Here is a 16240-nt window from a genome sequence, read left to right on the forward strand (position 1 = left end):
TAAAGAAGTCCTGCCAAAATGTTTCTGGGAATTTAGTCATACCTAGTATTTTCACTGACATAAAATTTTAGTTTGTGGTTACCATAAGTCACTTCCTGTTTCACAGCTGGCACACGTCCAAACTGCTAATGTGGTGCCAGCCACATATTCCGTAGCCATGAGCTGCATAACTTAAGTGACTCCTTACAGAGAGCTCAAGCTCTGCTTCTGACCATAAATAAGATATCTAGGACACAGGAGGCAAAATGACTTGATAAATATGAGCTTAAACTAATCCTCATTTTAATACCTTAAACCTCTATTCTGTCAGCAAACTAGACTGTTTGCTTTTCTTCTTGCCACTTTTCTTAAGGAAAAGGTGATTTGTGGGTCAGTAGGTGGGCAGGGAAAGGGTTTAAATGGCAAAAGAGAACAATGATCTGCCATTCCCATTTACATTGCTTTTGCATACATGCAAAGTTTCTGTTTGTATTTGTGGAATAACCTTAAGGCATCTGAACTCTGTCTTATGCAATAGGGAAGAGACGAGTCTATGAGCATACGCAGTGCTGCCAAATCTAGAGACACAGGTTGCTATGCAGGACAGTTATTTTTCTTCAGTCATCAACAATCGGTAGTATTAGGGGAGCAAGACTATTTCTCTTCAAATGAGACAAAATGGTAATTTAATCTTCCTGAGATGTATTTGCATTCCTTTTCACATCAGTCCATCTACTTAGTTTAAATCTATGCAACTTTATGGAGCTTTAATGTCAATTATAAGTAATAAATGGCACAGCAAAAGTATAGTGAGAACTGACATTTACCAAGTGAGATGAGGAACAATAATTATTTTTGATACACCTCAGCAGATCTTACAATATAGAATGAGATTACCTGAAACCGTTTCTTGCTCTAATTGAAGGGGAAAGAGAGAGGGAGACAGAAGAAGCTAAGAAGTTAATAAAAGACACATAAAATATTAATTTTTCAAAGTTCTTGACTGAAGAACCTTTGGACTTCAAAATGGTCTGTGGCTTAGATGGAGAAGAATGTTCTGCTCAAATTACATTTATAGTTGAGCACATCATTTTCAGAACAAAAATATACTTGATAACTAAGCTATTTAACTCCTTAAGGGATAGCTGCAAGCTCTCAGTAACATTACCTAATTCATGACTGTTGTTCAAAAGTGAACATGTTTTCTGAAGTTCTCTGTTTCAGTGTTCATTTCAATGAGATAATTATGGCTCTAAGCTGTCAGCCCCTGAGGGCAGGTTATGTGGAGCAAGTTATATTCACCCTGCATAGCATCCATTTAGACTTTCCATGGGTACAAACAATTTTTCTCTGTCATTTTTCAGTTCAGAGTGTCTGAAACCAGGCAAGTCTCTGTCAGAGCCCACTGGAATAGTGTTTCTGTATCATAACACCAAAATGCAAGTGGCTTGCCTGATGACTCATCATGAAGATGTCTGAGGCTGGAAGGCCTATATGGGATGCACCAAGACTGGATAGGAAGAATAGAGATAAATAAACCCGACTGTTATCTGGACTCCTTGTAGCAAAGTGCTTCTGAAGTTGCACATGTTTTTCTCTGAAAGAATAGTTTATTGGAAAGAGATCCAATAGTGAGCTTATTTCCACGCAGGATGAATGGTAAGAGGAAGCAGACAGGACAAAAAGCAAAGTTACTTCGCTTGACATACACTCATATAACACCTGTCTATAAGTAAACAGTCTAAACTGGGGTAAAAGAGCTTATTGCTTACTCTGTTGAGGATTCTGATGAGAAGAATTTGTGCCTTAACTTTACATGCTACTATAATTGAAGACAACTTCAGTGGACCTAAAAAGTTGTATGACTAAAGACCTACTACTTGGTTGATTTCCTTTAACCGTATGTAGTGAGATGCATTTCTTACCACTTCATTAATCAAGGTGATTTTTTAATCTATATGGTTTTCATAGAGAATTTATAAATATTAAAGGGATCCTAACACTCAAAATATAGAAATGAATCCCATGTATGGGGAATTGTCACATGCATACATTATATTTTTGTAATAGTGCACATGAATCAATATTAACCTTCAAGTGATTGTTAATTTTCATTCATTTCTTTCCTTCTTTTTTGGGTAATCTCTTAAATAGTTTTTTTTTTAAAAAAAAAGCATTCCAAAATGCCATGGTTTGCTGCCTTTTTTTTTTTCTTTCAAATAATTTTCATTTCAGCCTTTTTTCTGAAGGCTGAAACTACTGGTCTGTACAATATTTATGTTAGCAATATGTTTCTTGCATTAGCCTATATCACATACCTCAGACCTGACCTCAGTGAATGCTCCTTGTCACTGTTAGCATATTTCAGGCTCCATAACCATTCATTTCCTGGAGGGTATTTGGAGACTTTGTATACAAGTATGAAGTTTGATAAGGCTTTTTTGTTGATATTTGAGTGGAATCTACTTGTGGAAGACACCAGTCCTTCTTGCATACTGTCAAAAAATCCCACTTTGGTCCCTATCATTATTTATCAGTGACACTGATGAAAAATTCTCTGTAGTCATTAAGAGCTGGCTTTTAAGCATCTCTTTAAGCACTAGTTTTATCTTCCTAGATTCATGTTTTGCCCTATGTGTTACTGTACTGTCACCAAAATATTTGATTCAATGACTTCTTTTTGCCCCTTTTTGTAAAAATCGAAAGATTTAGTAAGTTAAACAGATGTCTTCAGACAATTTGTCTTCATTCTTAGCATACAAATGGTAGTCCTGTATGACCCTAGTGCAGTTTCTGTCTTGTGACCTGTATGGTTTGTATTATATATTTTCATTGGTTTTGTTGGGTTTTATATTAAAAATCTGACACTAGTAGAACAGTAGTTCTTGCTTCTAAGAGAAGCACTATCTTCGTTAGTAGGGCCTGTAGTTATAGGACAAGGGGTAATGTTTTAAACTGAAGGTTGATTCAGACTAGATATAATGAAGAAATCTTTTACAATGAGGGTGGTGAGACACTGGATCAGGTGGCCCAGAGAGGTGGAAATGCCCCATCCCTGGAAACATTCAAGGTCAGGCTGGGTGGGGTTCTGAGCAACCTGATCTAGTTGAAGACGTCCCTGCTCATTGCAGGGGGGGTTGGACTAGATGGCCTTTAAAGGTCTATTCCAACTCAAACTGTTCTATGATTCTATGACCGCGACCAGAAATGTCACAAGGTAAACTCTTTCTCTGGTGTCTGCTGCTGCATTTGCAGCTTATGTGAAGAGGTAAAGAAAATACTCTATAGGGTTTCAGTTTAACTGACACAAACCTTAATCATATCTTAAGTGAATCTTCTGCTGTCACTAATAATTGAAAAGCTGTGCACTGTGGGAGGAAGACTATGTGGAAATTTAAAAAAAAAAGGAGACCCAACTAATCCTCTATTTGGTTCTGCAACCCACAAAGAACAGAATGGAAAGACATTCACAATTTTGCACTCTTTAATAGGCTGATTAAAAACCAGGTCTATGGGACATACTCTTCGCTCCTGCCTGCTCAGATGTTTCATTGGGTAGTCAGAAATGCAAGCTTCCCAAGCCCGGTAAGAGAGAGAAAAAGAATTGATCCTCACTCAGTAGCCCACTGTAACTATTTGGAAGCAAGAAGTGCTTCCAGATAACCCGGTTCCTGCTGCAAACATATTTTATCCATTACCTAGTTCATTTTAGAAGAAAATTCTCAAGGAGGCCTTGTAGAAGTGACTGGAATCTGGGATTCCTCCATCTCAGGGAACAGCCATTACCACTTGTAGACTCCTATCTGTGTTCCTGCTTTTCTCCCTCCAGCTTCTTTGTGCCTAGCCTAGATTCTGAAAAAATGGAAAAGATGCACTAGACTTTCCTATAGCCTAAATTCTAATGCTCAGAGCACAGTTCTGGTAGCAGAGCCACAGAATCAAAGCGAAATCTGCTTTGAATTGGGTTTTTTTCTCTTTTTCTACCTGAAACTGTGCTTGAACTACTTTTTCAAAGAACTTGGTGAACCTGAATTGGAACTGACATACCAAAATGCTTATCCTTTTTTTTTTTTTTTAAAGAAAAAAAACACAACAAAAGCCACTAAAATTAATGTCACTAAATGTTTTTAGCTGTTGCATGTTTTTTTTCAAGGTGAACTGATTAACAAGCTATTATGGGCTTGAACTGGAAGAATTTCACAGATCAGCCTATACTGGAAATGTAACAAAAATTATTTACTGATTAAAGTCTGTGCCTTTAATTCATAGCTGCTTTGGAAAGCCTATATATTGTGTATTCCACTTTGTGAGTTCTTTAACTGGTTTGTAATGCTATATAGTAACTTCATATACGCCCACTCTCCTTCTGCAACTCTGCTTCTGAATGAAATTAGTTGAGTCAATGGGTGCTATGCTTTGTGCTGAACTTAATACCAAAGAAAACCAGATAAATTGGCATATAGCTGCAGAATAGACTCGCTCATGGATTTCAGATGTGTTAGGTGCCAGGTCAGTGTTAAGAAGCTCTTTCTCAAGATAGTACAAGGCATTAATTAAGTCTAGTGTTGAAAATGTCAGTGCCCATGGATGACTGGGCAAGTATGCAGTTAGGTAAGTGCAATATGAAATAATAATGATGGTGTAGCATTTGGTGTAGTTAATATTTCATAATAAGTGGATGTAGCCTAGAGAAAGCAATAGACAACTGGATCAGTTAGACGTAATGTATTTTCATATACAGATTAATCACACAACCTTGCAGTTTTCACAGTTTTGTTTGTACTCTTTTCAAATGTCTCTAGTATATATTCCCAAAGTGTGTATGTGTGTGTGTGTTTGTGCGCATGTGCGCTTTTTACATAAAGCATGAGCATATCACAACACTTAAAACAGCTTACTTGGTCTTTACACTATTTATTTTTGTTAAGCATGATTATATACTTTGTAATGCCTTAATGAAAAAAGGCTAATTCTCATTCTCACTATTCCTAACTCTCAGTGTCTGCTTTCTATCACGGCGGTATTTCAAAAAAAAAGAAACTCCAATCTTCTGCACAGAGTAGTAGTGACATAAATGATGCTGGAGTCCTTTTAAATTTTGGAATCTGTTGTATTTTGGTGCTCCAGAACTTCAAAGTACAGCAATATACAAATGTGTGCAGCAGCGCAGGCTACCTTTTTATTACTGAAATGAAATAAAACTACTTCACTGTCAACACATTGTGACATTCAAGCAGTTTAATATTTTATTCTTCCTTCAGAATGGCATCAGCTGTACTAGGGCTAATTTGGGGTATTGTAGAATAGAGCTGACAGCAACAGAACTGCGCTTAAGGAAATAGGATCTATAAAAATGTGCAGTGCAATACCTTATCATGTTACTCCTAAGTCCACCCACACCCTCATCAAATACACTGTTATCACATGTTTTAATGTCATTGAAGTTGCAGCTGGCTTCCATATTGCAGTATTTCCTGTCCAAAAGGGCAAGGGGTTGTTTGAAGTTTAAAGGGTCTCAGTGCAGCGCAAACCATTCAAAAAGAATGGCCAGCACAGGGTGCATGGCCTGGGAACGCTGAAGCACAAAGGCTTGCCTAGAAATCTTTCACATATCAGTAGAGAGCGACACTGTGAACCCTGCCTCCTACGTGTGTCTTTTCCCACGGATTTTTGCACCTTCTTGCAAAATTGTCTTTGCTTTCGGCCACCCGGGAGAAACGTCTGAGGACGGCTCTCCGGCTTGGTCCCCCCCAGTGCCGCCGTCCCTTTCCCCTCCCGGCGCCGGCGGGAGCGGCAGGGCAGGATGCGCTGTGTCGGGAGAGCCCACCTAGAGGGCCCCCTTGACGCCAGCGCAGCCTCTGCCAGCAGAGCCCTCGCCGCAGCCGAGCCCAGTCTGCTGCAGAGTAAGTACCACGGGGTCCGCAAGTGTCCGGAGCTGCTGCTGGGCGAGGACACGGGCAGCCCGAGGGGTAGGTTGGAAATTCTTGTCAGGGAAAAGGAAGCAAGAGCCTGTTGCCTGCGTTGCTTCAAAATATACGTCGTCTCTTTTGCCCGGGCTTGAGAATCCTCCTGAGGATATTTACCAGAGCGTCAAGGAGGCATAACTCCTATCTGGGAGCTGAATTGGGAAAAAAGGACAGCAGAAAAAAAAAAAATGCTTAGGTAACATGGGACTTAAAGCTTTGCTTTCATTTTGCAACGTACAGAATGATGCACATGGCTTTATATACAGTGTAACATCAAAACAGAACTAGGTTCTGCAGTGCAAGAGTCAATAGCTTAGTCATTTTACTTAAAGGGGGCAGGCAGCTTCATAATGGGGTTAGACAGCAAAAATGAATTTGATCATTGTATGCTCACATCTCGTGATGGTATCTAACTGTAGTCGTGTCCTATGGAGCGGAAAAAGCATACTTCCTTCCTTCTTTCTTAGTTAGTTGAAGAAACAAACCCACAGTATCCAATTCAGAAATAAGTTTGGGTTTGTTGTACATGGCTATTAAACATCATCCTTTTCCCTGGGCTTGTAAGAAAGGAAAACTGCATTAAAGCGATCACTAATGAATATGTGTCTAAGAAAGAAGAAAAAGCAATATTCATTTCTGAACATGGCAAAGCAATCTGAAGTTACGTATCTTCCCCTAACCACTGATTTGGCACGGATGACAAGAAACTATCGTTTGACTAACCTTTTCCAACTGTCCAAAATGCTGCATATGAAGATGCTTTAATTCCCAGTCAAAGCACTTGGATTTTTATCAAGGCATTATCACAACAGTTTCTATATACTGATTAGTTTAATGTTTTTTAAGTAGCAAGTGATGCATAAATGGATGGACATGTACCTAGAAAACCCTGTGAGAAGTATTTCTTCAGATCCTGGGAATTTTTATTTTTGTGGATTACAGTAATTCTTGCAATAATCCCTGCTGTTAACTGCTCGTGCAGTGTTCTGGAATGCATCTATGAATACCACAGCAGATAAATCTGTCTGACAAGGAAAACACTAATGCTGGAAGATCTGTGAACATGATGCATGTGAATAATTTCCCCTTTAGGAGGCATTCATGGATATGGTGAGTAATCAATACACATTAGAGATTGTTAAACTCAAAATGCCTGTTTGCAAAATACTGTGGCGACTACCAGATGCTATGTTTTTTCCCTACATTACTATCAAATGAGAACTAACTGGGCTATAAGGAGAATGAAAATCTTACGGAGACAGTAGAGGTGAAGTAATATGAGGTTGGCACTCCTTTGCCTTTACATTGTTATGGTCATGTTTCTTTTCTGTGCTCCCATTTGAGCAGGGAGATGTATTTTCTTGATGTGTCAAAGCAACGCGTATTCCCATTTCTTTCTTAGCCTGACTTGAATGAAATAATGAAGGTATCTTTTCTCCCTATGCTACTGTGTTGTTTGTTCTGGAACTTGTTTATTTATATACATTCCAGTGACCTGAAAACCGGAAAAAATGCTCATTCATATGATGATTCAGTAATGTTTAATAAATGTTTTTGTATGCTAGGTTCTGAAATGTGGTTATTTGGAGGACGACCATATAGCATTAAAATCCCTTTATCATCATTAAAACAGCTGTTTCCTCTTTGAACCACAGGCATCTACACTTCTGGCTCACTGCAGAATATTCCTCTGTAACTTTCTGTGCGATGTGGTGCAGTTAACTTGCGTGTAAATTCTACCAGTGGCTGTTGCGTCATGTCTTGCTCCTGGTATTGGCATTAGTGTCCTGGTTAGTGCTTAATGAGTATTATCAGGTGAGGCAAGAATACTTACCCAGAAAAACTTTTGCTCTTTGTGCGAATATTGAGTCTTGCAAAATATTAGAAGCAAACATATTATGGAAGCTCTTTTTTAAAAAAACAACTGCATGGGAGTTGAGGGACTGGGTTCAGAGTGTACCTTTGTCTGACAGATTTGCCCTTAAGGCGTATGCTGGCCTCTGCCCGCAACCGGTTTGCGGGAAAACGGAAGAAGAGGATTCTTCCCTTGGGAACGCGCGAGCAAAGTTCTGAAAGCCGCGTTCTTTTTGCGGTATTTCGAAGTTGTCTGCGGGGGCAAGCGGGCGCCGAGGCCCCGGGCCGGCAGCACCGGCGCTGGCGTCACCCGCTGCCGTTTGTCGGCGGCGCCGGCGGCTCCGCGCGGAGCCAATGGCGGGGCCGGAGCCGCCCGTAGCGCGGGGGGGGCGGGGCGCGGGGCGGGGCGCGGGGGGGCGGGGCGCGGCGGCCGCCGGGGCGGGCGGCTGGGAGGGACCCGCCGCCTTCAGCGCGTCAGCTGCGTGCAGTTAGGGCTTTGTTTGGTGGTTTTTTTGTGTGTTGTGTGGGTTTTTTGTTTTAAATTAAATTTATGCCACGTTTCCGTAGAACCGTCTTGACCCACGTAAAACCCTTTCAGAGCCAACTTGAAACCGCGTTACCTGAAAAATGGAGCATGTGGCCTGGAACGTATTTCATCTTTCTGTTTTGGCGGTTTATTTAGCAAGGCGTGTTGGGGAGGGGACTGCAGCCCACACCTAACAGGAAGGCCATTTTCATTGTTTTCTCAGAATTTGGCCTACTTCTGTTTCCAATAACTTGCAGAAATTATTTTAAGCATGCTTTAACCCCCAGAGCTCATCTTCTGATTAAGCGGTTTTCAGACATGAACCCTGAAGTCTGCCGAGGGGGGGGTGGAACAAAGCGACTCTTATTTATCTCCTCTAAGAGGATGTTACATGGTTTCCCCATGCACTCCTTGCCAGCCCCTTGCTGTCTGACACAGGATGTGAGCCCACTGCCTAGGGAAGACTGGCAGAAGTGTTTGCTAGGAAGATACATAAGGACAATTATATGTTCCACGTTACAGTTTTCATTGATGCAAGCTATAGTATGCCTACATCTGTGCTTACCGAATCCTAGATCCCTAATTCAGAATGGAAGTGTTTTTAGCATGCCATTGTTCATCTCCACTCTGAGAGAACTGGCAAATTTGCTTATTCATGCTACAGTAGGTCTGTAAGGAGCATTTGTGGGTGCCAGGGTTGTAAGCTGGCAGTCATAGCTTTTAGTTCTGAACCGTCACAAATCCATGCATCGCCTGTAAGGAATGACAACCTTTTCTGTTACGAATAGGAATTGTGACAAAGGAAAGTTTTCTATATGTATATAACCTCCAACACCCCCCGCAGCCCCCCCCACCCCCCGTGCTACTTTCAGATGTCCATTAAAGGATGATAATGAAGATAAAGGAAAGGATATCTTTCATGGGACCCAAATAGTTTTGTGTTTGTTTAATACAAATACTAGTTCATCATTGTTAACAATGTTTCCCCAATGCTGATGCAACACATCCAAGGTGTTTTGTGGCCAGCGTTGTGTACTTCATAACATTTGTAACCTTTATATGCATATAGAACCACGTATTTCAGAAGTAGGACTAATGATTTTCTGTACCTTAGAGATGTTGCTTTTTTAAGGTATTTCTAGTACCTTAGAGACATGCACTATGCCTTCATGTGCTAGTTCCTGCTTGTCTCACATGGAATGTGGGGAGGAAGACTTGGGGGACTGGGGATGGGGCGGGGAATGAACTCTTCTGAAATATAACTTACTGTTTCAAATGTCCAGGATTTCAGTGTTGTGTAACTAGTCAAGGGGGTGGATGTATTTTTGGTGTTCAGTCTTTTGTGTGGGTTTAGGGCAAGAACAGACAAGAAGTGACAATCCTGAGAGCAGGGTTTGAATGTGAACCTGTAAGCTTTTGCAAGTCTATTGAGAATTCCAGTATCTGAAGCCTCCTAGTAATGTTAGTAATAGGTAGCAACTGACTACGGACAAAAAGCAGCTATAAAATATGTATGTTCCCAGGTAGTATGAATGAGACCTATAATCTGAATGGACTCTAAAGGTCATATAAAACTGAGATTGGAGTAGGCAAAACAAATATACTTTGAAGCTGTTTCAAATAGATTGTAGAGAAGCAAATGTAAAATGCATACGATTAAAGGGGTGCAGTGGTTGGGGAAGGTCATGTCCTGGGTGAGGATAAAGTTAGTCCTAGCAGCAGTGGGAAACGTTTGTGATGATATGAGGATGAGGATGATTTTATAACTACTTACCACATTACACACTATACAGCATAAATTATGTATTAACAACATACAGCTTACTACAACTGATGCTGAAAACAATTTTAGAAACATTTACTGCCGAAGTATATAACCTAGATTTCCTAACATTACGTTTTATCTGCCTTTTTGATGCCAAAGCAAATTAAGATAAACATGGTGTTCAATTTTGGTTTGCCTAATTGTGTAAACAAATACTGTATATGCCTTTTAGCTTTACCATAGGAAAAACAGAAATGTGTTCAAGATTATCTATCTTTAAACTGGTAAAGGTTTAAAATTAATCCACAGGTGAGTACACTAACTTTACAATTTACTTAATTTGATCATTATTGCTTGGTATACTTCATATAATGCAAAATGATGCAGATGCATGGTTGTAAAGGTTGTCCTTTTCTTCAGATTAATTTGATGACTAACTTATTTTTTGAAAAGCACCTTAATAATTCCTTGAATGATTGCAATTGTTATTAAGCTTCTGTCTTCTGTTTTTGCCAGGATTCTAAAATAATGATACTGAATTGTTTATTTGTACGTTTTCTAGAAACCCACATGGTTGTCAGCCAGCCAAAAATGTTTGGCTTTCCATTCTTACGCGGGTTCTTCCATTTTGTAAGAACAGAACAATATGTAACTGTGAAGAAAACTGATGGAAAATGAAGATCTTAATGCTAATGCATGAAATAAACTTTTTGTTATGTTCTTAGGACACGATGAGTCACCTCAGCTCACTAAGGTGTCATGGCCAACTAACTCTGTCAAGTGCTATGCTCTTTTCATGGCATAACTCTTCTGGCCCAAACCAGGATGAAAAGTTTCAATTTACTCATTTGCTTGTTCTAGAAAATTCTGTGTTTATAGTGGGGAAAGAAAATAAGCTTCTTTATGAACTGCTTTTCAGCACAGTACTTAACCAGTTTTTAGATGTTTTGTACTTAAAACATTAACATACAAAATGTAGAGGAGTATCTCAGTTCTTCCTTTGGAAATCTGGATTTGAACCTGAATTTTGGGGAAAAGAAGTATGATCTCTTAAACTAAGAAGAAACTTCTTAAGACCAAAGAATGTTGTTTAACCATCTGTGGTCAGCAGGTTTTCACAGTATTGCTATAGTATGAAATGTCACCTTATTCCCCATGTTCTTACGCATAGACAGGTGTTACTTTCCTTCAGGCATTGTTGCAGTTTATTGCTCAAGTTACGATGAGTGTAGTAAGATACGGAATGAAACAAGGAGTTTAATTTTAAGGTATCTATTGTCTTTTCTTTATATTTCTTAACACCTTATCTGTCTGGTGTCACCTAGCCAGCATTCAGTATGCTGAAAATAAATGAAGGGAGAAAAATATTTCCACTGTCTGCAAATAGGGCAAGAGTTTATTTGTTTGTAAGCTGTGTTAGCAGTCCTTTGACTTTCTGTAATGTTACCATGTGAAAAGCTGAAAGATCTCCAGAAACATTAGTCAGCTAAGCCTGACAACGCCCCTGACGGACAGGCTGGGTATGTATCTGTGTATGTAAATTACAACCTTCACCACGGAAGTGCTCTGTAGTCTTCCACACAATAGTTAGGGCACTTCTGCAGGCAAAATTTCTGCACAGGCAAGATAATATAACCATATAAGCTAACGTAAACTGTCACTCGCTTTGGATGTACTAGACAGATGAGTACCCTGTTGGGACTTCAATCGATTATTCCAGAATAATAAGATCATTTAACCTGCATTTTCAGATCACTAATACATTAATCTTTGTATTACTGCAACTAATTTCAAACTGAACTTCTCTGTCTTTGGAATGTGGACTCTTGTCAAGGCCTGCCTTTTGCTCTTTGGTGCTCAGCCTACGATCTGTAAATGAAGTTGTTATTTCATAACTCTCTCCTTCGGATGCACCATCTGTTGTGTTCAAGTGAAAACACTTTGAAACACTATGTCTCATTAGACGTAGAGCACGCCTTTGAACCAGTCATTTTCAGGCTAAGTTAGAGTCAAGTTGTTTCTTGAAGGATCTTAGAAAATTGCAGAAAGTCTTGCTGTCTCTGGATATAGTCTTGATTTATATCTTCTTGGAAACTCAAGCCACAATCGTAGAAACTAAATTGAAACTTCTTTTCATAGTGAACACCTGTTCCTGCAGTTCTTCACTCTTACCTGCATAGAAAGAGCCACCTTCTCTTCTTGGGGAAGAGTTTATCTGTACTTACATTTTGGCTCAGCAAAAATTACCCTACACCTCTACCTCTTAAACAATAGTTTAGTAATGAAGAAAAAATATTTAAATTATTATTACATTAAACATGTTGGTTAAATATGATTTATTATTTATGTTGTTTCATTTATAGAGTACTGTGTAAATAGGTTTGTAGGTACTTACATAGTTCATAAACATTCGGGCCTGACTTAAGTGGGGATGGTCTTTTGTTGACAGATAGATTCCCTGAGGATTGGAATTTGACTCCTAGTGAGAAAAGAAACAATGGCGTTAAGTATTGTAGTACGTTAACAGGTTTACTTGAAATCCACCTATATGGCATTTGGAGACAACCAAAGAATTGTCCAGGTCTATTCATAAAGATTTATTATTTTGTTTTATATTTTCAATTTGTGGGCAGGGAGAAGAGTAGAGGGAGGAAAGAGAACCGCTAAAAATATTGAAGGCTGACAATCACAAAACTGAAGATTGGCCAACAAATATAATTTACTACTTATTATAGTTTCATGTAATTAAAATAGAAGTAGTTGGGTTTCACTTGTACACTATGCTAAATGGTAGATTTTATGCTAATATTAATTCATTATTGTCTGCTGAAACTGTAACTGAATACATGACGCTTGATACTTTTTTATTACTGGATTACTTCTTTGATGATAGCAGAATGAGTTAAGATAATTTTTCTTTTAACCACCAAAAAATACAAGAATATTTCCAGTAAAAACTACTGGTGAGTAGCTGTTAATAAATGCAATCATTTTCCCTGTGTGACTCACTCCATGGGATTAGTAAAATGGAACACACAAAAGAAAAAGTTTCAAAGGAGTGGATAGGAACAAGGACAACATTTGAAAAAGAAAAGAACAATTTTGCTTAGGAAACTGGTAACTATGTTTAAATGTCTGATCCATTTTAACAGCAGAAAGGGGTGTTTACATACTTTTAAAACTGGCTAAGTTGATATTCCTAGATTACCTTGGGAATTTATTACTATTTTTAAAGATGGGTATGGAAAAATAGTATGACAATTAGTATTTTGCCTTATTTAGGCAAAATTAGTTCTCTTTCTGTTGAGAACTAATTAAAACTTGCCTGAATATTAAAGTTATTGAAGCACTGGAAAGCTACAGTGAAATTGAGTATACCTGAGTCTCAAATTTGGGAACTGTTTCTTTTAGATTTAGTTAGCTTAGCTGATCTCTTAAAAGGAGGATCTCTAGGCTTCTTGTATCACAGCTTTTAATTTTACAGAATGATTTATTCAGTAGTTTTACAAAATGTAGAAGGCTTAATTTTTTTTTTCTAAAGTAGAATGGCTTCATATTTTCAATCTTAAGGAGCAATTGGTTTAGATTGTGTTATTTCATATTGTCTCATTTTAATTGGGTTACTTTGATATGGCAGATAACAGCTTGTCCCCTTCAGGAAAACAGATAATTCTTACTGAGATGAAAAGACATGACTTTAACTCTTTCCATTTGCAATGAAATGTAGCTCCTATTTTAATGATTTTTTTTTAGTGCTTATAAAATGCTTAATTTCAGACACTAACAAATAGTCTTCAATATATGATCTGAAATACAGACACATTTTTAATGTGGTCAGTAGCTAAGGATTGAATCAGTTACCTTTGTTTATCATATGGATGTAACTCTGTAACAGAAAGCTTGTATGTCCTTCATAAGTTGTTGGCCTTGACACAACAGTTACTTGGTAAAATTCTAAGGTCAGTTCTATGCCTAGTTGAACAATCACATGATCTTTAGAATATTTTAAGAGAAAAAAGTACTCCATGTTGTGTCATAACATTTCATACTACATTTCTTTCATTTGTCTTATTCCATGTTATTACTGGATTTATCTTTCTTTACAAAATTGTTTAAGAGTGATCTCTTTTCTGGGGATGTCAATATACACTCTCTTATTCACAAGCAATTTAAAGTTTTCAGAATTTAACTTCTTTTTAACTGGAAAAAAAAACATACAGCTCATTTGCAATATACCTTGCAGATTCAGACTGGGACAAGACCTTCAAGGCGAAATAGCCTTTCTGGTTATAGTAGAAGCATCGAGCACAGAGGCTCATATACCCTAATGATATGTGTCTGTATATCAGGGGAAAAAAAGTTTCAGAAGTTGGTTTCATTTGCCTTTGTATCCAACTGTATTCTGCATAGGCAAGTAATGCCTTCAGGGAAGTGAGGAGATTTTAGTTATCAAATTATTAATCACAGTGTTACTTTAATTTAGTGTACAATTAAATCCTTGAGACATATTAAAAATAGCAGATTAACTGTGGGTTTGAGTGCTATTTTAAGAGAAAAGTTTGATTTGGTGGATCTGGACCAAAGCTGTTAGTTATGAAATTGACCAAATATCGACCAATTAAAAATCATTTCAACACATGAAAGTCTAAGATTTTTATGCATCGTTGACTATTTGTGAAATTTTGTTTTCATGTTATATGCATTTATGAACATTATCTTCCAGTATTAGTTTTTTGGCTAATTCATCTTGAATTGGGTAAGTGGAATAATTGAAAAAGGAATGAGGCATCTCATCCATACATACTTACAGAACTTGGGGCAGAGGAACCAGTATCGTGTTATAGTCAGTATCTAGATACATCCAGTAATGTATGGAAATCAATGCTCAACTGAACTAAAATGTACGTATTAAGGACAAAAAAATGCAATTTTAATTGTTTGGATTTGGTATATTGTGAAATAATAATGTACATATCATGCCATCCTCCAACAGCAGAATTACTTACCAAAAAAATACTGGTGTGAGGACTTAATATTTTTAGCTTGCATTTGATTGCATACATTCATCAGCTTATTTGTATTTAGGCATCTAAAGAATACTTAGACTTCCAACTTCAGATGCTTTATTTAATTCTTAAACTCTGATAGAGGTATTTTAGCCAATATTTTTCCGCTCAGGAGGATCCGTAAGTTCCCAGAAACCTTCTTGAAATCTGTCATTCCAATGTTTCCTGCCCACTATAAAATAACATTTCATGCAACAGAGCTCATAACTGTCTTAATGAGCATGGCCTATGACTGTTATTGAGCTCTCATGTTTTACCTTTCCTCAGTACTTTAATTTGTAAATAGCGGATCTGAACCTTTACAGACATTCCAAATCAGCAACACTATTTCATTGTCTTGCACTGTATTTAGCTACTGTATGTGTCCTACTATATGACACTACTTTTCATCAGGCATCGTCATCTTTGTAGTGTCTTAACCTTCTACCAGTCACCAAATAAAGCAAAGAAGCTGTGGTAATAGGCAACAAAAACGACAGAATAGCTATTTTCCAAACAGGTCATAAACAGAATAGTCATGGTGAAATAAAAATTATCCCTTCCCCCATCTTGTAGGAGGTATGGAGAAATTTACACCTGGGATAAAAGTAGAAGATTCTTGAATGCTAGGCTGGTGTCATACAGAAAAGCATATTTTCATGTACAGGCCAAGAGATACCCAGCTCTTCTATCAGTTACTTTTTTTAAATATACTTGCAGCCTTTCCACGTTTCTTGCTGGTTGTGAGAGAGTAGTTTTTTTGATTGTATTTTAATACAGTGATACTGGAACGGAGGTTTGGTAAAGGTTACCAATCAACAAATACCTATTATTTCCCTGTTGCTGTTTGGGATTTTGATCTTAACTGTCCTTGGAAATCTCTTCAGGGTAAAAGTACAGCAGTAACCGTGCAATTTTCCCCTGAGAATTTCCAGGCTCTTTGAATAACTGCCATAGAAATTGGTCTCTCCCTCCTAGAGACTCACTTGTCCCATAAAAATACAATAATCCTAGGAATTGCCCAGAGAAGGTGAGTAGCTAAAGGCTGCTGGGTTTTTTCTTCCTTTCTAATCCAACAGTATTTGGAATGTCCAGCTCACAAATA

General features: G+C 38.1%; 1 protein-coding gene across 2 annotated transcripts in view; it reads left to right on the forward strand.

Moving 5' to 3' along the window:
• Positions 1-16240, forward strand: part of PDE4D (phosphodiesterase 4D) — a 353147-nt gene that overhangs the window by 64711 nt on the left and 272196 nt on the right. The window contains exon 1 of one of the 2 annotated variants that reach the window (XM_037373546.1): positions 4943-7055. The exons of the other annotated variant lie outside the window; for it this stretch is intronic. Coding sequence (XP_037229443.1) covers positions 7009-7055 — 47 coding nt within the window. The 5' untranslated portion in view covers positions 4943-7008. Of the gene's footprint in view, positions 1-4942; positions 7056-16240 lie in introns of those variants that run through there. 2 annotated transcript variants of the gene reach the window in all.

The sequence above is a fragment of the Falco rusticolus genome, chromosome Z, assembly GCF_015220075.1.
Source record: "Falco rusticolus isolate bFalRus1 chromosome Z, bFalRus1.pri, whole genome shotgun sequence".
NCBI lineage: Eukaryota > Metazoa > Chordata > Aves > Falconiformes > Falconidae > Falco > Falco rusticolus.